Genomic DNA, 24,080 nt, shown 5'->3' on the forward strand with positions numbered 1-24,080 from the left:
CTCCTCAGTTCTCTCCCCTTCCTTTCATGTGAAAGTGGCACTAAGCAATGCAAAACTTAACAAAATAGACACAGAAATATGGCGTGCCTTCTTCTAGAAAATAATCAGTGGGATCTATAGGGAAATTAAGGATATTTACTTGCCTATTACTGTTTAAATCCTTCCATTCTCGTCACTTTCATTACAGTGTTGTATAGTGAACAGTAGGTTAACTTTCAATACTTACTCATTGGAGATTTCCTCAAGGCAGATGATGCCATACCAAACATCTCTCCATCATCAACTCCAAATTCTGTAGCATCTTCAAAATCATCTCCATCGCTGTCACTCACCATATGAACATCAGTGCACTGCTATTAAAAGAAAGCTTCTGTTACACAGTTAAGTCACCGTTAGTGAAACACATTTATATAATGCAAAAATAAACAAGTATATACTGAAAATGCCTTTCTTTATATGAAAATGTGTGCTTGCACACAGTACTTCAAATTAAAATATTTTGTTGCTCTCTGTGATTCACACTCTGATGTCTGTGCTACAACACTGTCTAGACAATTTTAGTGGGAAATAGTCTGCAAAAGTCTTGGGATGGGACCTAATCTAACCCTATTCCCACTATCTCAAAATCCAGGGACTCTTGGTCCTCTTCTGGCCCAGCAAGCTAACTCTATACATTTCCATATGTAGGTAGACACACAAGACAGTTGCACCAAGAATACAGGTTCCCATCCAGCCAGCTGTGCCTTCACTAGCTGCCTTCAATGGACAACTCTTCTGGATTCTGCAAGAGGGACACCCCATATCCTCTCACAAAAAAGCTTCAGGAGGACTTCTCCCCCAAGCATCTTCTGCTAACTTGCCCTTTAAATGACTTCTTTGTAAGAACTACCTTTCTCACCAGGCCCAATTTAGGAGTTGTGATGATGTCATTACAGAAAGAGAAGAAAGAGCCAGCCACTGGAATATAGGCTAAGAAAAACCAACACTGTTACAATTTCACAACTTTAGTGTAAATAGACAACAGTAAACCCAACAAGAGAAACCCAGAGTTCCATACATCCATGTCACCCAGCCCCTGGGTGTACACACCAACCAACCTTGAACCAATCATATGTGGAGCCATGTCTACACTGTAAGTGCTTCAGCAGCACAGTTACAGAACCACAGATATGCCACTGTAACCCCATATGGTAGACCCAGACTACAGTGATAGAAGGGGGTTTTCCATTGCTATAGGAACTCCACTTCCTCAAATTATAGTAGTTGGGTCAACAGAAGCATTGATTCATTGACCAACCTCCTTTTGCACCAGAGGATTAGGTAAGCATTGCTACAGCACACAGCGTAGTGGATTTTTCATACACTGACGGCTGTAGCTATGCTGAGCTAAGTTTTAAGTGCAGACCAGGCTTAAAACACCAGACCCTGCATGAGTGGCTTGAAAGGCAATAAGACTTCACATGTTTGTCTTAAATAATCCTTTGTGGGAGTGAATGTCACATGTTAATCACATTTTATGTAAAACAAATATTTCTTTTTCGGTTTTAAATTTGCTGCTTTTCGGTTTCATGATATGATGCTCCTTCTCTTGATGTGCCATTAATTTGCAAGGCTTTATCTTTATTTTTTCCCCCATCAACAATTTACAAAGCCAATTTACTCAAATTTCAAGTGCATGAATGATAAATTTGAATGATCAAGTCTCCGAATGCAAACTTGGATCTTAAAATCAAGCCACATAACTGCTGGTTCACGATCAGTCACCAGTAATATTCTGCTCTTCATTACATCTGTAGTAACCTTCTGTTTTAATTACCTCAATTGTGCAAATCACACAGAATTTATATCTTAGATTCATAAAGTATTTTAGGAAATCAGACTTGCTTTTTCAATAAGGTTGTATAGGGGAAACAAGACAAGATTTAGCCTTATCATTAAACTCACTTAACAGTTCTGTTGTTGATGTGTAAACCAGACTTATCAGTTCACTTCCCCATATTTATTTTGTCTCTCTAACCAGGAGATTACCTTAGTCATTAGGCACTGGCTAACTAAGTGGCAGCCTAGGAGAGAACCTAGGCTAGTGCAGTTTCAGGGTTGTTACCTTAAATCTTGACAGTGGTTCAAAACTACAGTAAACTACTCAACTGTGCTAATAAGATAGAAACACACACTCTTTTTGCCCATCAAGTCAGGGCTTACTGTGCTAGAGCAGTCTACACAAAATGGATGGAAAAATATTTAAAATGGCAAGTTATGACTTAAATTTAACTTGAGGCAAAAGACAAACATGGAAAATGTCAGCCCTGATTGTCTCACACAGTTGTAAGCAACTGAAGGCAGAAGCTTCTCAGGGAATACACCAGACAACTTTAACTACAGGTATTACTAACAGTACTGGTATTACTAACAGTACTGGCTACAAGGATTCATCAGCCACATACTTTTCAGTTTTCTTTGGATTATTTTTAAATTATACCTCATTATGAGTTCCTTGCTTTGGTTCCTCCCCCTTTTCCATCAGCTGCACTTTTTCCTTCTACTGAATACTTTATACAGGCACTCCAGATTGATTCATCGTATCTGCTCATGGGAAGCAACACTAGAGGAGACAATGACCATTGCAGACAGTCTCCTGGCTGTTCCCTCCTCGACTATATTTATGAAGCTGACAGATTTTTCTTACCTCCTCTGACTGTTCTCTGGTTTGTGCAGGTAAAGATCTTCTTCCTACTGTAAGTCGATGGCAAGGATAAGTGAGCCCTGATGCAGCTAGAGTCATCTGCAACAAAGCAACAATTATTTATTAATGCAATTGTCTCATTTCAGAATAGTTTTGCTTTTTGGGTTAAAAACTGCACTGCAGAAGTCTGAAGGAATTATACCTAGATAAAGAGTGAAAAATTAAAAGAAGGTTATTTAGAAGAAAAAAAAGCAATCACCATTGTGTAATTACTATTAATAGGCAACATCCTCGCTTATGTGAAGGGCACCAATACCGGTAACTCATTCCCAACTGGGCAAAAAAGGCTGCAGCATCTACCTGCCTTGGGTTTCTCTACAGCTACGCAAGGTCATCAGTGGAAAAGCTGCCAACAGAAGATGAAATGGGGTAGCAGAGGCTGCTTGAAAACTACTGGCTGCTGTTTCTTTCAATAGCTGCCATTTTAACACAGAAATAATCTATGAAAATTATGTTCTAAACCCTATCAACCCTTTAAAAAAATCCTCCAAAATGTAAGTTACACGACTCATTAAAAATGTACAAATATTCTGCACTTTTTGAAATACAATTCATTCTTTTAAAAAAAAAAAAAAATCTACAGATTGTACCTTCCTTAACTGGGCCTCCCCGTTCTGGCAACATCTGTGGTCCACGCTGGACTACGAATGTTCCTGGACCACAGAGCCCAGGAATAGAGAGGTCTGGCAGTAGGGCAGGAGTGCCACAGGGAGCAGTGGCAACTCAGCCGGGAGCCCAGTGTGTGTGGGAGGGGAAACGAGCGACACAGCAGGGAGCTCTGGCCCCAGCAGCAGCCGTCGAGCTCCATCCAAACCCTGTTCTGGCTCCAGAGGCCAGGGAGCTTCAGCCCCAGCCTCAGTGGCAGTCAGGAGCTCTGGCTCCAGCCCTCTGCCCCAGACTCTGACTGCAGAGCTCCAGGCCTAGCCACAGAACTAGATGGCTGTGGAGCTCTGCCCAGGCTGCAGAGTCCCAGCCATGGTGCTCCAGCCTCTGCAGCAGCAGGACCAGCAGCATCTAGCGAGCCACTTGGGGCAGCAGCAGGAGCAGGCTGGAGCCCTAACCCTGTGGAAGCATGGGCCAGAAGGGGAGGGACCTCCCCATGTCCAGCAAATCCCCTCCTTCAAAACCAGTCAGGTCCCCAGAGCGCTGGACCAGTGCGGTCCAACCTGTATTAAGAAGTTTAATTGTCACCCCATTAACATGTAGCCAAAGCCTCCACTATTGTTAAATACAAAAGACTGGGCTTGATACAGGAGTGACTGGGTAACATTTAATTACATGTTACGCAAGGAATGTCAGATTCCATTATGATCATGATTCCTTCTGGTCTTAAATTCCTTCTGGCCTGAAAATCAACCAAAGGTTTTCAATAATTTTCTGGGCAGTTTGAGCAGATCTGAAATTAGCATGCTAGGTTTTGTTTGGCAACAATTTCAACCTCTGTAGAATATGACCTTGGAAAAGTTTTGATTCTCTACCAGAATTATTGATTCATCTCAGGATAGCTCTAGATATGTGGTTTGGTATTTAATTATTCCTTTATGGAACGATTACAGGATAGAAACAATAGTTCCATATCTTACAAAACACAAATCTTATTTTGTTCTTTTCTTGGCCATGGGGATTTCAATTATATTTTTTACACACTCACACACTTTAAGAATGATCTGTTCTATCTTTAACCAAAAACCATCAATAAATCATAAGCTGAGATTTCATTTACCGCAGAGAATATACTGGAAATGTCCTATTTATTTTAATCCATGATGCAAGCTGCTTTTATCACTTATGCACCACTTATGCACTAGAGCTCACAAAGCTTTAATTTGCGGCAGGTTGAAGCAAGCTGATTAAGTATGCTAGTTACCAAGTGAATGCTACCTGCCTGGACTAGCCTACTGTCACATTCTTGTAGCAGGGTTAAATAGCAGTTTAGTTACAAAATATACAGTCAAAAAGGATGTGACTAATAATAGTCTGGAACAAATGAAATATTAAAACAGACATACAGGTCAAGCTCAATTATCTATGAAACTCCTGTGTCAACAGCACAAGAACTGTATTCTCTGTGGTAAAACTAGCATTACCATTTTACATCTACCTCGCATTCAATAAGTTTATCAGATTTCATAGAATCATAAAATACTAGGACTGGAAGGGACCTCGAGAGGCCATCAAGTCCAGTCCCCTGCCCTCATGGCAGGACCAAATATTGTCTAGACACTGGAATAAATTGCCCAGGGAGGTTGTGGAATCTCCATCTCTGGAGATATTTTAGAGTAGGTTAGATAAATGTCTGACTACCCTGACAGTTAGGAACTTTTTTCTAATGTCCAACCTAAACCTCCCTTGCTGCAGTTTAAGACCATTGCTTCTTGTTCTATCCTCAGAGGCCAAGATGAACAAGTTTTCTCCTTCCTCATGACACCCTTTTAGATATCTGAAAACTGCTATCATGTCCCCCCTCAATCTTCTCTTTTCTAAACTAAACAAACCCAATTCCTTCAGCCTTCCCTCATAGGTCATGTTCTCTAGACCTTTAATCATTCTCGTTGCTCTTCTCTGGACCCTCTCCAATTTCTCCACATCTTTCTTGAAATGTGGTGCCCAGAACTGAACACAATACTCCAATTGAAGCCTAACCAGTGCAGAGTAGAGCGGAAGAATGACTTCTCTTGTCTTGCTCACAACACACCTGTTAATGCATCCCAGAATCATGTTTGCTTTTTTTGCAGCAGCATCACACTGCTGACTCATTCAGCTTGTGGTCCACTATAACCCCTAGATCCCTTTCTGCCATACTCCTTCCTAGACAGTCGCTTCCCATTCTGTATGCGTGAGACTGGATTGTTCCTTCCTAAGTGGAGTACTTTGCATTTGTCTTTATTAAACTTCATCCTATTTACCTCAGACCATTTCTCCAATTTGTCCAGGTCATTTTGAATGATGACCCTATCCCTCCAGATTAGTCGCAACCCCTCCCAGCTTGGTATCATCTACAAACTTAATAAGTGTACTTTCTATGCCAATATCTAAATCGTTGATGAAGATATTGAACAGAGCCAGCCCCAAAACAGACCTCTGAGGAACCCCACTTGTTATACCTTTCCAACGTGATTGTGAACCATTAATAACTACTCTCTGAGTACGGTTATCTAGCCAGTTATGCACCCACCTTATAGTAGTCCCATCTAAGTTGTATTTACCTAGTTTATTGATAAGAATATCATGCAAGACCATATCAAACACCTTACTAAAATCTAGGTATACCACATCCACCGCTTCTCCCTTATCCACAAGACTCGTTATCCTATTAAAGAAAGCTATCAGATTGGTTTGACATGATTTGTTCTTTACAAATCCATGCTGGCTGTTCCCTATCATCTTGCCACTTTCCAAGTGTTTACAGACGATTTCCTTAATTACTTGCGCCATTATTTTCCCTGGCACAGAAGTTAAACTAACTGGTCTGTAGTTTCCTGGGTTGTTCTTATTTCCCTTCTTATAGATGTGCACTATATTTCCCCTTTTCCAGTCCTCTGGAATCTCTCCTGTCTCCCATGATTTTCCGAAGGTGATAGATAGAGGCTCAGATACCTCCTCTATCAGCTCCTTGTGTATTCTAGGATGCATTTCATCAGGCCCTGGTGACTAATGGTCACAAATTCTGAAACTTCACCTAAGCTACCAAACTCGAAACATTAGAAAAATAATGGTTAATATAGATATGTGCTCTCACAAAAAGGAAGACTAAAAAATTAAGTCTTCCACAACACTAACCTCCTCAAGATTCAAAGCACAAAATAGCTCTCTTTTAGAAGGTTCCAACAACACAAGTATTATACCCTGATTGGTTCTTTACATACAGAATAGAGAACACAAAACAAGTCATAATTTCAAGCATACTGTTCTTTATTGGGATATGAAATCCCATTTCAAATGTTAACTGGTAAAATTATACGTTTAACTGGTTAACCGACCATGGGTGGAGAACCCAGAAGCCCCCTGCCAGTGTCAGCAGTGCGATGGGCCCAGGTGAGCCATCATAGTACGGACTGTTCAGTGGGGGCTACTCCATCCAGGCAGGGTCTGCTGTACTGCGCCACAGACTGTTCTGGCCAAGCGCTGATTAACGGGTTACCCAGTAAGCATGCCAGTAAGGTGAATGCTTACTGGGTAATCAGTTAACCCTTAACATTCCTAGTTTTTATACCTTTCTCCATACTTGGCGCGCACACGCACACACACACACACACGCACACACACAGCTTATTTGCAACCAGAGTGCCTCTCAAAAATTAGCTAAAGCAAGAGAGTCCCTACAGTCCCTACAGGAGAATAGATTTCAGTCCCCTGTAGGGAACTGTAGGAATTTTTTTTTCTTTCAAATGTGAGAGAGAGAATTTCTCTCTCCACTTCTACTTTTTCCAAAGAAGCCAGATGGATGAAAGTAGACATGAGCATTTTCCCTTCCTCTAAGAGTTAAATAACCTTACTCCAGTTGCTCTGTTCTTTGCTATCCAGAGCAAGACTCTTGCCTCTTAGGCAGTTTCACCTTTGGGTGGACAGTGTCAAAGGAAGCCACTATTTCCAGTTTTTTACATAAATTGATCTAATGCTTTGGATGGTCTTACAGATGAGAGCTGCTACTTTGAATGAGGAGCCAATGTCGTGAGTGGAGTATGAGAGTGCCGGTGTCTCAACAGCTGGTATTCCATAGAAGTCAGGCTGTTCTGTTTTGGACAAGTTGAAGCTTTAAGGGGAATGTGCTCATCCCCACGCGTGGGGAGGTATTTCAGCCTGGAAGTCACAAAGCCATAAGCACTTTATCCAAATCATCAACCCACACAAAGGGAAACAACTTTTTTGCCAGGCCCAGATTGACGGTGGTATTTTCAGACTGCCCACAAGGATTCTCAAGTTATGAACTAAGATAAGATGGCTAGTGGAGAGCATCTTGACAGTGGTAGATACTATGGGGTAGGAGGTCACCAACTTTTCAAAATGTTGCCCCCTTTCCTACCAGCATTACCTCTCTCTTGCTCAGGTATCATTTCATCCACTGGCCTTTCATGTACCTACCCATCTCAGCCAGTCACTAGGAGAGCTGAAGATAATATTATTGGCATCAGGAATGAGATATAGAACTGGGTATTTCCCATGTACAGTTTTACATGTTATGAATAAAAATGTTTCCCTTGAGGCTCCAACTAAGATTGGGACCCCATTGTGCCAGGCATTGCACACACTACCAGTGAGAAACTGTCTTTGCCCCAAGCACTTAGAGTCTAAACAGACTCAGAGAGGTGAAGTAACTTGCCCAAACTCACACAGCAGATCAATGAAGAGCACTCAGGTCTCCTGACGAAGTCCAATGCCTCACACTATATACCCTCTCTTGAAACGATGAAGTCTTACAGTTACACTGCATGGCTTTATATAAATGTTGAGCAGGGTGGGTGATAGAGCAGAAACTTGAAGGGATATATAAGTAGGAGCTATGGTAAGAGAAGACCAAGTGATGAGACAACATGCTAATTAATATCTTGCATAACCTCAGCCGGCTAGTTAATATGCAACAGTCAACGTTTTACTTAGGCACTAATAGAGATCAAAGGTGACATTTTATTATTGAAAGAAATAATTCTCTACATGAAGTATTTGAAATTTAGAGACAAAAGTGAACCAAATGATCACCCATGCATTCAAAATTTAGGGCACCAAACACATTTTCAAAAGGTAAGTACAATACTACTTTTAACTGCCAGACCCACAAACTTTGCCAGGGATATAAAACTGAAGCTTATTATGCACAAACTGGAACAAGTGCTCAGGGTGGAGGCAGTGTATACAGCCCCTGTGGCTAATCTTCCTCCTAGGAGCCAAGGGACACGTTCGATGAGTGGAGAGCCTACTAGACCTGCACCAACTAGACTTTTAACAGCTTGGTCAAAGGTGTTGAATGGAGTCATCAGGGTTCCTTTTCAAACAGGCATTCTGGTCAAAAAACGGACACTTGGCAACCCTACTCACACTATCACTACCACCAGCCATCTCACCCAAGAGGGAGGTGCATGAGTGGCAGAGGCCTATGCATTGTTTCCTCTCTCTTTCTGGAGGGATAGAATGAATAATTTATAGCCAGTCTTATTCATACGCTCACTCTCTCACGCTCAAGCCACCACTCCGATGCACTTTATACATTTCAAACTCTGCGCAAGCCCTTTTAAAAAACAGAAATAAAAAATGAAATAAATATAAAAAATGATAAGTTATATATCACAGTTCTGCAACTTCACATTTGAGTTCCTTCAGAACTCTTGGGTGAATTTCATCTGGTCCTGATGGTATATTACTGTTTAACTTACCATTTCTTACAAAAATCTCCTCTACCACCACATCAATCTGGGACAGTTCCTCAGATACATCACCTAAAAAGGACATCTCAGCTGCAGGAGTTTCCCCTCACATCCTCAGGTATGAAGACTAATGCTAATAATTAATTTAGTTTCTCCACAACTAGGTGTACAGTTTGGCCTACGTAAGTTGTAAAGTGTGTGACTCTTGCTAATTTTCCCCAGTATCAGTTTGTGAATTTACTATACTAATAGTTTGAATATTTTAGAAACCACTGCATAGAAGAGTTATTTAGGATTCTCTCAGCAAAGTCAAATAAGGGTAAAATTTCACACAAAGCCCAAGTAATCACATCCAAGCCCCAAATCCCACTCAACAGCTATTATTACAGTATTAAGCTAAAATAGCAGCAGCTGCATCTTTGGACCCTTACATGGGAGTGTAGAACCGCTGGATAAAGCAATAATGCTAAAATAACAGATTGTCGGTAGTAACCATACTGCAATTTGACATTTAAAAAAGTGACTGTGGCCACAAGGGCAATAGTAGCTCAAAAGAAAACTTCATAGGTGATTCACTGACTGAATACAGAACTGTTTATTAAAGGTTGTCATAACAGATTGCGGTACATACATAGGGTTTATACCACACATAGTTCATGGCAGGCATCCTTCAAAACTAATGGTGTGATTCAACACGCTGCTGCCTAGGAACTGAAATCTACACTTCAAAGAAACTACCTGAAATGTGACTTTCACTTGATGGAGAACATGTTACATTTAGTGACTAATTCATTGGCCCTTAGTAAACATTTTTGGCTAAACTGTTTTTGCTTTTCTCTACAGGTTTCATATCATAACATGTAATTAATAACTATTTAAAAAAATCAAAAGAAGTGCTGGTAGCCAAATAGCCAACAGTCAGAGGGAATACTCAATCATTTGCATTTGTTCAATGGTTATCCCTATGAAAAGACTATCAAATCATGGATGGGTTTTATTTCCTGAATAGTTGAACCTCATTAAATAATATAAAAATATAAACTGAGGTAGAGGGAGTTTTTTTAGGCACCTCAGTATGTTTATTTAAATTTTAAATCTAATAATCCTACACAAGTTGTATCATCAAAAACACATTATGGCTGTGGAAATATCAGTGACATTTCAGATGTGGGAAATTACTATTAGAGGAAGCTAACTAGACCTCTCCTCTGAAAAGCATCATATGCAACAGAAAAAAAAACAATCCACTTTGAGATGGGAACTTCCAGTCCTAACTAGTCTTCTGAACATATGTCTGTGCTAAACTACCAGTCCAGTTTAACTGTTAAGTTCTCCAAGGCCAGGAATCACTTTTTTCTTATGATCTAAGTATGCCGAAAGCATAAGAAACAGACACATTTTTAGTCAGTTCCCTGGATTTTCTAGACTGAGGGGTAAAACCAAACCATTCCCAAATCACTGAAAAGCTGCTGCAAAGAACCAAAAAGAGGAATCAAATGGGGACAAGGTAGGAAAAATGAAATACAGGCAGTCCCCGACTTACGTGGATCCGACTTATGTCGGATCCCTAGATACGAACGGGGCTTTTCTCGCCGCGGAGGACTTGGGTGGCGGCCCACCCAGACGCGCTGCGGTCCCTCCGCCTGCGTCCTCAGTGTCGAGAAAAGCCGCTCCACAGGGAGACGCGGAGCGGCTTTTATTGCCGCGGCTTTGCTCCGCCCGCGGCTTTGGACCTACCCGGCAGCACCCCAGCTGCTCTGTCCCAGGCGTCCAGATTCAGCCACCGTTGAAACTGATCAGCGGCTGATTCCAGGAAGCCTGGGGCAGAGCAGCTTTGCCTCGGGCTTCCTGTAGTCAGCCGCTGGTCAGTTTCAACAGCGGCTGAATCTGGACACCTGTTCCGACTTACATACAAATTCAACTTAAGAACAAACCTACAGTCCCTATCTTGTACGTAACCCAGGGACTGCCTGTACTGTGTCTGAAACTGAACAGAATGGGCACAGTACAGATTCCTCAGAGGTAATGGTGTAGAAAAGGATTGGTTGCTATGACACTATGCAGGATCCTCCACTGTAAGTCACTGGAGTGCTTAGGAAGAGGAGGTTATCAACATCCTCAAAGCTGGGGACAGAGGCATCCTCCAGGCTGTATCAAGATCAGGGTGGAGGACATAATGCCATATCTTGACACATATTCAACAGAGCTGCTTCTTGGTCATGCCGCAAAAGGACCATTCACCAACCTCTCCAGGACAACCATCTGCCTGGTTGCACATGAATCTCATCCACTGAAGGGCAGGCAGCCAGAGAGAGGAAACTCTAAATTCCCCCAGGAAGAACAATCCCTGAAAAACATTTTCTATAGCTATTGAGCAGCCCGTTGAGGCCGTGCTGCCTGAATTCAGCAAGGACCTTATTTAAAAGATGCAAAGAGCAGATTCTTGTCTGAACCGCAAAATTTGTCACTGACTTCCAGCTTGACCGAGTAGGAACAATCAGATGGGACAGCTTGGTCAACCCATCTTGAATAAAGGCATAAAACAGGCTTCCAAAGGAAAGAACTTCAGTGGGGAAAATTGGGTTAAAAACAAGTAACTCTTCCAAGAGCCATCAACAGGAAAATGCCTGGTCTGGCCATGCACTTTGCACAAGTCACAAGGTGTTAAAAAAGATTATTATTGAACGGAGGTTAAAATAGGTGAAAGTCAAAGTCCAGCCTCCCAGCACACAGAGAAGAGAGAAAAGCAAGGGACTTCCAGGCCAGAGTCAGAGTGCAACAACCACTAAACAGCCTGGAGGTGAAAGCCTATCACCTTCCTGACTAAATCAATGAGCCCTGGGCCACTTTTACCTAATGACAAGAACAGTAAATGAGGGCACAACTACCGGTAACATTAAAAAACCAGGAGGTTGGGGGAGGTAATATGTCCCTGAATTGCATCCAAAAGACCTAGGGGAAGGTCCAGACCCACTCGCTCCTGCTATAACATTAAAGCCACAAGGTTGCTGACAATAATAATCTTTTCCTGAAAAGAAAATGGAAGGAAGGAGCTAATGACATTTCTACAGGCAGCTGCCTTACATCTGTTCAGCCCCCTCTCTGTTCCTTAATATATACAAGAAAAGACCCCACCTCCCCATGACCTTATTCCCAGAAGTGCCCATTTCAATTGTTGAGCCAACAAAGTATGACTGCTACACTGCCAAGAGACTGTTAAGATTGAATTGCCCTTGTAGAAAAAGCACTGCATAAATCCGTCTCATCAGTATGTTCTGCATCCCCACCTCTAGAACCTCTCTCAGCAACCTTGGCAGGCAGATGCTCCTCAATCTTCGGGACCCGCTTCTGTCCAGGCACAGGTGATGGGGTCACACCAAAGGGTTCCTCTGGGGGTGACTGCTCCTTAGATGATGGCAGTTGACATATGGCAAAGCGGGAGACAGAATCTGAAAGTGCACATGCAAGCTCTCTTTCCTGGCGGTTACTGGATGTCCCAGACCTCTTCCCACTAGTCTGGGATCCCACATTCTTACCGGGATCCTCAAGGCCAGCAGTGCATTGGCAGGAACCCCTCAAAGCACCAGGATCACTACAGAGGAAACATCTAATATTTTCAGAGATAGCAAACACTGTAGTTTACCCCATCTACATGACACTTTAAAACCAGAGTCAAGGTGTGTTCAGAGTTATTCAGAACCACATAAATCCTGGTGTCAGAAAGACATAAAATGCTTCATATTTGGAATCTTACCACCTAACAGAACCATCCTGACAGCAGAAACCACCTTCTCATAACAGGAGAGATCAGACACTAATGTCTCATTGTGAAGGAAGAGGGGACATGGAAAATACTACTTAGTAGCAGAAGTAAATAAGTGAAAATTTTGAACAAAAGACTCCCTGACCCAGAGTTCCTCCTAGAACAAAACATTCACAAGCTGCTTCTGGGCTAGGAAAATCACTATAGATTTGCACGCACAACAGGCAGACTTTATATTAACACAATTAGTAATCTTACCTGCATTCAGCAACCCACCTCAACAGTCCCGGGGCAGTGTTTCCAAGGGGCAGCGAGGCACAGAACCGGAGTCAGCTGGGGACTCCGGCTAACCCCAGGCTCCCACAGTCCTGCCCATTGGAAACGCCAGGGCGGCCTTTCCAAGGAGCAGCTGCACTAAGCCTGGGGTCAGCTGAGGACTCTAGCTGATCCCGGGCTTCCGCAGCACTGCCCCTTTGAAACGCCACCGCAGCACACGATTAATCGCGATTTTTTTAATTGCACGATTAACCACAATTAATTTTTTTTAATCGCTTGACAGCCCTAGCAACTATTCATTCCACAAAACAGTTCAAGGAAAAATTAGTTATGCCCACTTCTTCCGAGAGATTTTCTTACATATGATGGTCCTTGCCAACTCCATCTAGCAGGGCTCTGGGGAAGAAGGGAATAAGGCTGCTGCCACTCCTTTATAGCTTTACTGGGATGGCTGAGGAGTACCACAGAAGCCTCTGCTAGAGCAGAGGTAGCGGGTACTCTGTTCGGAGCATGGTGACTAAGTCCTCCCTCCTCTTGGACAGGACCCAGCTCACCTGGAGATGGGGACCCATGATCCAGAAATGCTCCAACTGGCACAAAGAGGACTGGTGGCAGGTTCCCAACCAGTCCAATAAACTTCATGTGGGTCGCCCATGACACTACCGCTCCAAGCAGAGGCAGGGTGGTCGCACGAGGGGGCCTCCATATTGCTCTAATTTAGCCCATCTTTTCAGGGTAGAGTTGCACATTTGGGCTCCAAGCCTACAGCTGATAACGGGTGGACAGACTGTTGTGCTTACAAAGACACTCACTGAGTTCCTTGGAAATCAATGAATACTCAGCTTTTTTGAAAATCTGGCCACCAACCTGAGTGCCTAAATATGGATTTAAGATTTTAACTTAGTTTTAGTTGTTAATCCGACAGAGCCAAATTAATATTTTATTAATACATGGCCTCAGATACCCAAATACGATTCTGTATTTAAAATAAATATTTTAAACTTTGAAAGATTAAAAGGACTTTTAGGAATTAGTTTTATTCTGTTGGCTTTGCTCTTTTTAAATAGGTAAAGACCTATTAACATGGAACTGAGACAAATTTAATTTTAAATAATTCAACTTTATTAAAGACACATCTATGAATTAAATGTGTGCTCATGTTTACAATGACCAATTGCATTCCAAACACAGTTACTTTACAATAAAGTTAATTAAATGTACGACTTGTAAATTGCAAACACAAGGGCCTTTTTTCCATTTTGAGATTAGGGATGAGACTCAGAGATTTGCTAAGCAGAAATGAACAGCTCAATTCATACTCTGATGTCATTCAGTAAAATATTTGTAACGCAGTACGACACCTCTATACTAAATGTGAATTAACCAATTCAAGCCTCTTCCTTGTCAAATACATTTACTCCACCTCTCCACCTCCCCCCCCCCCACTCCCAAAGAATGTGATTGTATGTAAACTATTTGATCCTTTGACATCAGACAGCATTAACTGAAAAACTACCCACTGTGTTTTGGGTATTCTTTTAAGAGGAAAGAAGTGCTTTAAAAACCCGGTAGTCTTTGAAACGATCTTCCTCTGGGAAATTAGTTCATTTTTGTTATACATATTCAAGACAAAAAATATCCTGACAGGTATTCAACAGTTCATTTTAAACACTAACTGAATGAAAAAAATCTCTAGGGTGGAGTGTGTTCAGGTTATAAAGCACCAATGCTTATTTTATCTCCTCACAAAGTGTTGCTGAGATAATTACTGCTGACAGCTTTATTCAAGGTTCATTTCACTTTTTCTACTATTTTTCTCTAGTCAGAAGTTCAGCAGGGCCCATGGGAAGATCCACCCCTCACACCTGTTAGGTTTCTTCATGTTACTAAGGCCAGTTTGGACATGTCACTTCAAATTAGCATTGTGCCAGGGCGCTAACTGTGACAATTACTTATCGCAGGTTTAACTTAAAAAAAAAAGTTTCTAATTCGACCACAAGAACAGTGTCAGAGTACGTCATTTAATCCTGTTACTACAGGTTATATGAACTTCGTTTTGAGACTTCTAGAGAGGTTCCCATGGTAAATCTTTGATTATACTGAAGATTAGAATGAGGGATGAATGTTATATGGGGAAGATGGGCCTTACAAAAATAACCTAAGGAGTTCTGAATTGGAAACAGATATCCTGGAAATTACCAACTCAAAGTAGTAATTGTGTTTCCTGAAGTTAGTGCTTAGACATTGTTTTGCACAGTTTTTTTTTTTAATTTCTTCCTTCTGGGGTGCCAAGGGATGATACATCAAGGTATAAATCCAGGTACAGTAGCAGCAGAAGGTATAGGGAGGGGAGGAGAAGGCGGCAGCACTACTATGGGGCAGCATGGAACTCAGGTCGTTGGGATCCCTTGGGCAGTAGCAGCACACAAGGGGCAAGGCAGGAGTAGCCTAAAGAAAGATTGATATATTCCCTGTAGTAGGGAGACTGCACGAGGGACCTTGGGAGCCACTTCAACTACTAGACCAGAGAAGACTTCATGACACTGTATCAAAAGGTACTACACAGACTTAGGGAGGATTCCTCCTTTACAAATCTTCAGACTGCCCAGATGAGCTAGTCTGGACGGACATTGGGGTCTGCATCCTACATTATTATTCATCCTACATTATTATTAGTCATCATTTGCATTATAGAGCCTAGAGGAAACCAGTGAGGATCAGTTCACCAGTGTCCTATGTGCTGTTCAAATGGAATTAAAGATAACGCTTGGTTTTGGTTTGCACCATTCAATTAAGTTGAGTTAGACAATCCAGGAACAGATATTAAAGTTACCAAAAAAAAGTTAAAAGAAACAATTTGATGATATTTACTTTGAGTGCTTAGTTTACTATGAATCCGTGCATTCAAGAAATAGAAATAAAAATAAATGTCCTTTATAATTAGTAAAACCTACAGCCTTTTGCTTAATTATATGAATCAACTTAAAAGGTGAAAAAATTCTTCCACCCTTCAAAAAAAAAAAAATCCATTAAGCCATTTGCATCTGTTTGAAGTATAGGGTAACACGACTAAATAAATGCTGAAAGACCTGGAACATGGGTAAGTATGGACTGCCATGAGGCTAATTGTGGCTTTTGAGTTAATTACTTTCCAGTGATATGTTTTTTTCAATAGTCTTTTACATCAGTTTTTTTCTTCTCTCAGTATGAACCCCAAGGCAATTCAGAGTGCTAGTCTCCAAACTCTGGGTGATTCATTATGTACTTCTGCCTTAGGATTTTTAGTTTAGCCAGAGAAAGCCAGGGAAATACTTTCACATCAAGTTGATGTTAATGTGCACTGACAAAGCAACAGTAGAGAAGCTTCATATTTGTCACAACCTGCAGTCTTTAATTTAGCAAATACTTTATACTCATATGCAAATAATGATATTTTCCAAACTTCTAGCTCCTCAGCATTGCTTCCCCTAATTACAAAGTGGTTAAAACTTGTGAATGTAAATTATTCAAACAGATTTATAAATGGGTACACCTGTGTGACTAAAGCAATGATCCAAAACTTACCTTCCAATGGCCTAAAGCAGATTATAACTCACTAAATGTTTCTGTAATTTTCAGAAACTGAATAATATTATTCCATCACAGCAAAATCCTAAAAAATATGTGATTATTCATAGGTAATCCACATGGTCCATCATCTAAATTAGGAGTTTCAAACTTTTGCATAGTGTAAACCACATCAGAGAGTTTTTCTTTTAAGCAATATTATAGTAGTTCAAAGGTTGAGGCTAGGGGTGGCAAGCAGATATCACGAGGTCAAAATCACATTGCCCGTCCCATTGCTAAAATGAGGGCAGAGTCCCAGCTGAATGGGGTTGTTCTAGGAAAAGGTTTAAAGCAGTAAATGAAAACAAGAGCCACCAACTTAGGACCAGCTAACTCTCAGAGCAGGTTTGCACAGCAATTAAAAACATTCAGCTGGCTTGTGCCAACTGACTCAGGCTCTTTAATTGCAGTATAGACATTTGGGCTTGGGTTGAAGCCAGGACTCTAGGACTCTGAGGTGTGAGATGCCAGAGCTGGGCTGCAGCCTGACCCCAAACACCTACACCAAAATTAAACAGCCCCTTAGCCTGAGCCCTGCAAACCTGGGCCAGCTGGCATGGGCCAGCAATGGATGTCTAACTGCATTACTCCGAGATTCACCACTACTGATTAAGTGCTCTGCAGATTACTAGTGTCAGTTGATAACAGTTTCAGAACCACTAAATGCTCTCTGATGCCATGATTTACAACACTTTACAATTTCCATTTTGCTTACTTCATTACTGACTGTACAAAACTCTGCTACTTATCTGACAGGAATTCTTGTTCCCATTAGGGTTACAAAATTGCTGAACATTACTAGGTTCCTTCTCTGCCTTCCATCCTCAGCAAATCTGTATTCTTTTTTAACCATGAGGATAACTGATAATAATACCATTATACTGTTTCTGCTCCAGTATTAGAACAAATCAGTAGATCTTTAATTTCTCTTACAGTTAGATCATGGATGAGCGATATAAAGGCACTGTCACACTTGTCCTGTTTACAAACTACCTCAATATTTCTAATGTTCAAAAGGCATGAGATAGTTAATCCATTTTTAAGGTGAAGAGCAACTGTAAAATAGAATAATGAGCAAGAGTATAACAAGCCAGCAACGAGTTTGATGCATCCTGACCACATACTGCCTACAGATATTCAGTGATACATCTTGGGACCTGTTTTGCATTCACCAAGGCTGTGTCCAGACTCAGGGGTTTTTTCGGGAAAAGTAGCCTTTTTCCGAAAAAACTTCCCCTGCGTCCAGACTCAAGCCGCGTTCTTTCGAAATTAAATCAAAAGAACGCGGCTTTTCTTTCGATGGCGGTAAACCTCATTTCACGAGGAAGAAAGCCTTCGTTCGAAAGTTCCTCTTTCGAAAGAAGGCGTTCTTCAATGTAAATAGGGCTTCTTTGAAAGAGAGCATCCAGACTCACTGGATGCTTTCTTTCGAAAAAGCAAGCCGCTTTTTCGAAAGTTCAACGTGCAGTCTAGACGCTCTCTTTCGATAGAGGCTTGCAGTCTAGACATAGCCCAAGAGTACCAACCAATCGCTTGGTACGTCCATGGTCTATGGTGAGATGTCATTTACCTCAAAGCATTATTCAAGTATTTGGATAGCAAACAGAAGAGCGCCTGGATATTTTTCCAGCATTATATAATTCCTTTGCAGACTTCAAGCACTTGTGCTAGCAATTCTGGTTCCAACAAATGGCTCAAGGACTGATGGGCTTTTTTGTGTTGCCCTTCTCCATGAAAATCATTATTCAAGGAATTATCCTTGAGTATAATAAGATTTTCGTAATGTTAGCTTTTTGACATTGTAGAGTGCTACTGACTCCTAACATATCAATGAAAAAAAGTCATTTGTCACATTTTCCTTTATATAGAAAATATGCAAAGGCCTTTAACCTTTTACAGCACACGAGGCATAAAGGCCCTTGCATATTAACCCTTCTAAACATTCTTTGTCTGATGGTCTAAGAAAATCCCAGCACTGGAAGTGTAAAAAATTCTGAATGACCAAATGAGTTCTTTCAGTATTCATAGTAGTCTAGCTTTCTTGTCCTGCTACCAATCGAAATACATTTTTTATTTACTAGAATATGAGCTAACATTGCTAAATGAACAATGTAATTTTTCTGAACTTAGTAAACATTCACTCGAATGGAAGTAATGAAGTAAAAATGGGTACTTATAAAGTGCCTTCCATCCCAAGACCTCAAAGCATATTACAAACATTGATAAAGCCTTACAGTTTAGGCTGGGATTTTAAAAGGCACCTATGGGAGTTAGGTGTCCAAACCTCGTCAAAGTTAAATGGGAGTTGGGTACCTAATTCTCTTAGTTGCCTTTGAAAATTCTAGCCTTAAATCCCAGACCCTTTTTCATAGATGATGGCATGGAGGCACAAATATAAAGCAACTAGCCCAATTTCACATAGAAAACTGGTAAAGCTGGACATAGAACTCAGATCTCCTGCCTGACAGGCAATGTCATAATTCCACCTTTTACCACTGGTTAAACTGAGCTCAAAAAGTTTCCAAGAGAAAAAAAACCTATGGTAACACTGAGATGTACAAAAAGTTTATTTTCCCCTCTAGTTTCTATGTGGTAATATGAATCCTTAAGAGCTTTTTTGTCTGTGCACTGATATCACATTTCTTACCCAACAACTTTGGTAATACCCAAGCAAAATTCCAGCAATAACAAAGATGATCTATCATATATGTAGAATAATCACAATGATACTAATTTTATACTCCCCACTCTTTCCATTAAATAGAAGTATAGTAGAACTTGCTTATAGTAAACTCAGCTAATGTAAATTTCAGTTACAGAGAAGTGGAATAAAGTCTGGAACTAGTTCAGTCTATTCCAATGGATGTTCATACCTCTTACAGTGAAGTTTATATAGTTGAATATTATCATAACTGAAACAAGCTCTACGGTGCTGAACCTTTGGCATATTGCAATAACACTTATCAAACAGGTGTTTGCTGTATTCCAAGGAGATTATCACCTCCCATTCTGCTCTGTCAAGCACAGGAAAAGAGAAGTCATTATTATTACATGGTGGAAGAAGTAGAGAGGAATCTTTGACACCAATTCCTGCTGTTGCTTCTCTCATTGGGAAGTAAAGAGCTGGTCTTGCTACAGCTGCTTGCCACTGGAACTGAAACCGTTACTCTTCAGAGAGCCCTCCGCTGACCACACTTTTACCAGTGTCATCTGCAACTGCAGAGCATCAACAGCGGAGGTTGTTTTACCAGGCTGACCCACTTATTTATTATTAAACTGCACTAACAGACGCTTTTCTATGGAAAAAATACTTCGCCACAAAAGGGTTGGTTCCCTGATACCACAATTACTACAACTTAAGTTTAAAAAAAACCAATCATTGTATTAAGTAAGGAGAAGACATTTCTGACACATGGGGGAAACTGAACCTAAATGTAACGAACACAGTGAGGTCTATCTGAGTCTGCAAAACTAACTCAAGAACCTCAGTGGCCTAAGGAAACTGAAGGCTGTGCAAAGTTTTAACTCTGCAGAATGTTTTGTTTGGTAACTTTGAGCTCACACTTCCTTTTAAGAATTTTGATGAACATGTAATTTTTACATAAAATAAACTATCCTAACAGGGTTGGTTTTCAATAAAACAAAATGTTTTAGTAATTCCAATTTAAGAATTTTGATACTGCTCCTTTCAATTTTTAAATGATGATTACACTAGAAGTGCAATGTTGGTGCAGTGACACCCATAGGGGTACGTCTACACTACAGGCTTTTGTTGACAGAAGTTTTGTCGACAGATACTGTCGACAAAGCTTCTGTCGACAAAGAGCGTCTAGACTACATTCAGTCCTGTCGACAAAGCAAGCTGCTTTGTCGACAAAAGCCTGTAGTCCAGACGTACCCCTAGATGCAATAACACCTTCTGTCGACAGAACTCTGTCGACAAAAGGCGTTATGCCTCGTAAAATGAGGTTTACCAGCATCAACAAAACTGCTGAGTTCTGTCGACGTTATGTTGACAGAACTCAGCGGTAGTGTAGATGCAGGTATAGTTTTGTCGACAAAAGTGGACTTTTGTCGACAAAACTGTGTAGTCTAGACACACCCTTATAGAGCATCTAGTTATGTTGACTCCAGCTACACAATTCTGGTAGCCGATGTTATCTTAAATCGAATTTCTTCCCCCACTGTACACCTGGCCTGAGAGACAGAAACTATGCCAGCAGGAGAGCTTCACCCGCTGACATAGTGCCAATGTGGACAGTGCTTATATCACTATTACTGATGTCTCTCGGGGGGAGGGGAAGTGTCTTTTTCAGACCCCTGAGTGATGACCTAAGATAAATCAACTTAAGCAGTAATTTAGACCTTCCCAAATTCAGCCTCCAAGTTCAGTAACTGTAAACTTCCGTGTCTGTCCACATTCCTACAATAATGACTGGGTATGAGAAATATGAAGCAGCAACCGTTAAAGACTTTGCAAAGGGCAAGAAGTTAAAAAAGGAAGGAAAACAATTAAGAATGATTATAAATGAATAGCTTCAGAGTGGTAGTCAAGTTAGTCTGTAACTGGAAAAACAAATAGACTTGCAGAACTTTAAAGACTTACAAAATATATAGACGCCATCTTGAGCTTTCATGGGTACGATGCACTTCTATAGATGACTGTAATATGGACTTTCAATACTCCAGTCATCTAAAGAAGTGGTTTGTACCCACAAAAGCTCATGATACCGTCTACATGTTTTGATAGTCTTTAAGGTGCTGCTAGACTATTCATTGTTTTATAAATAAGTAGTTATTTCTCTAGCACTGCAGGTATGCACAGTGCTTTAACACACAAAAATATTCTCAGGTTTTATTGTAAACCATTCACTAAGGCTGCTCCGGGTGTCCCTGGTCTGCTGGGGACCGTCTCCAGCAGACCAGGGACACCGGGAGCAAAGCCAGGGAGGCGGAGGGGTCCCGCGCCTCTCAGGCTTTGCTCTGGCAAACATGCAGCAGGGAAACAGGCGTTTGAAATAAAGCCCTATTTCGAACTACCTGTTATTCCTCCTGCAATGAGGTTTAACAGGTAGTTCGAAATAGGGCTTCATGCTGCATGTAGACGAGGGAGTTAGTCCGGACTTGTAAATTTCAAAAAATGGTGCCCGGCAGGGAACATGCAAATCAAGCGCAGGATATTTAAATCCCGGGCTTGATTTGCAATTCCAAATGCCTACATTTGCAGCCCTAGTTCGAATTAGGCTGCAAGTGTAGACATACCCTAGGAGATTTAGGATTGTCAGATTTCTTTAGGGCAAGGTTGATGGCTCTGTTCCTATCACTATAGATGGGGATGGTTAGCATAATGTAGGGGTTCCCAAACTTTTTGACATGGGGACCAGTAAATCCATTCATGAGCTTTTGGAGGACCGGTAACATTCATTTGCATATTCATTAAGCAAATGATGAATATTCAAATAAGTTGTTTCTGGTCCTCCCAAAGCCCCCAGTGCCAGCTTTAGCAAAGCTTTTGATACGGTCACCCACAATATTCTTGTCAGCAAGTTAAGGGACTATGGATTGGATAAATGGACTGCAAGATGGATATAAAGCTGGCTAGACCAGGGTTTCCCAAACTTTTTACTTTAGTTGGAACCCTGTTTTTTTCAGTACTGTTTTTTGCAGCCCAAAAATATAAACACACATTTTAAAAAAAGAATTAAAAATGAATAAATTTTCAGTGTTTCACCCGGCTGCATCCTCCGCCCAGCCTGGGCCAGGGCTTGGGGGACCCGGCGCCACATGGGCACTCCGGGAGGCAGGAGCAGGAGCAGATTGGGGGTAGGGTATCTGGTTAGGAGGGAGGATCCTAGGAGGGAGGGTCCAAGGAGGGGTAGGGTTGCCAGTTGCCCAGTTTTGTACCAGACAGTCCGGTATGAGGGTTCTGTCTGGGAAACAAATTGAGAAAATACGAGACATTCTAATTAGGTAAGTTTTATTATTATTAGGTGTATCAGTCTGTAGCTGCGAACTACCTGGCTGGTACATGTGCTCATGCTGCGTGAGTGTGTCTACCAGCCAGGCAGTTCGCAACTACTTGAGGGAGAGTATGTGGGGCGGGGGGCAAAATGGAATCTGTGGGGCTGGACTCACTCATGTGCCAGGGTCTGCATGTGCCCAGGTCAGTCCCACTTCCCGCTGGCCGATTCACCCCCTTCTCCTCCCGATGTCCCCTGGACAGCACCGCTGCCTCCATCCAGCCCTGCTTCCGGTGGCTGGTTCTCCAGTCCTCCTCACGATCTCCCTTGTCCAGCCTCTCCCCTCCCCCGCCCCCCTCCGGCCAGCCTACTGCCCCCATCCAGCCTTGCTTCCGGTGGCTGGTTCTCCAGTCCTCCTCTTCCTGATCTCCCCCATCCAGTCCCCCTCTCCTCCTGTTCAGCCCTGCTTCCGCTGCCTGCCCCCCGATCGCCACCGGACAGCCCTGCTGCCCCCAACCCTGCTTCCCAGTGGCTGGTTCCCCACACCACTCCACCCAGCCTGCCGTACCCCGCCCCCCTCCCAGCAGCCACATTGAGGCCTGGTATTTTTTTTCCTGCGGCCAGGTACCGGGCCACAGCCCATAGTTTGGGAAACGCTGGCACAATGAGATTACTGAAGAGAACAAGGGAGGGACAAGTGCAATTCTTCAACTTGCAGAATCACAACTAGTCTGTAAATTATTACTTAACCAAGAATGCAGCACTCCTTTTCAGTCAGAAAAATGGGAGACATCAATTGATGTCTCAAGGATAAATAAAATACATTAGAATAACCACCCTGGCTTAGACAGAGGCTTGGGAACACCCTGAAGGAAACAATCTATAAAATGTTTAAATTTGGGAGGGAGCAATAATTTGGAGAACTATGCATTTAATAAAATTCTATTTATGACTTAAAGTGGACTTTCTACAAAGTGAAAAATCTAAGGGCTATACAATCAAACTAAATTAAATTATTTGAAATTTCCTACAGAAGTCACAAAAGTATTTCAACAACCTACACTGGGACCAAGTGAAAACAATTTTACCAAAACACAGATGATAAATAAAATTAAGAAGTTCTAGTCATTTTAATAAATGTGAATTAAACTACATAATAGAGGATTCTTTCACACTGCAAGATAATTTCAGTGACATTTTCCCAATGGAAACGAACTGCCAGGATTTTTTTTTTCATCACAGTTTAAAACAAACAAATAAATAAATAAATAAAACCCACCTGTCATCACTTTTTTCATTATTCAGAGGACAGACTATTTTTAACACGTCAGCATTTTTATTCCATTTTGAATCAAAGTGCTTAGCAGTAACAG

The 24,080-nt window shown here is 41.5% G+C and overlaps 1 protein-coding gene across 3 annotated transcripts in view; it reads right to left on the reverse strand.

Annotated features, from left to right (window-relative positions):
• FAF1 (Fas associated factor 1) overlaps window positions 1-24,080 on the reverse strand; it is a 305,232-nt gene that overhangs the window by 99,976 nt on the left and 181,176 nt on the right. For 2 of the 3 annotated variants that reach the window (XM_075935954.2, XM_075935956.2), the window contains 2 exons: window positions 2,687-2,782; window positions 227-353 (listed from right to left, as the gene is read on the reverse strand). In XM_075935954.2, coding sequence (XP_075792069.1) covers window positions 227-353; window positions 2,687-2,782 — 223 coding nt within the window. The remainder of the gene's footprint in view (window positions 1-226; window positions 354-2,686; window positions 2,783-24,080) is intronic. The other variant, XM_075935955.2, reaches the window with a different exon arrangement.

This window comes from Pelodiscus sinensis, chromosome 9 (assembly GCF_052426305.1).
Source record: "Pelodiscus sinensis isolate ZL-2025 chromosome 9, ASM5242630v1, whole genome shotgun sequence".
Lineage (NCBI taxonomy): Eukaryota > Metazoa > Chordata > Testudines > Trionychidae > Pelodiscus > Pelodiscus sinensis.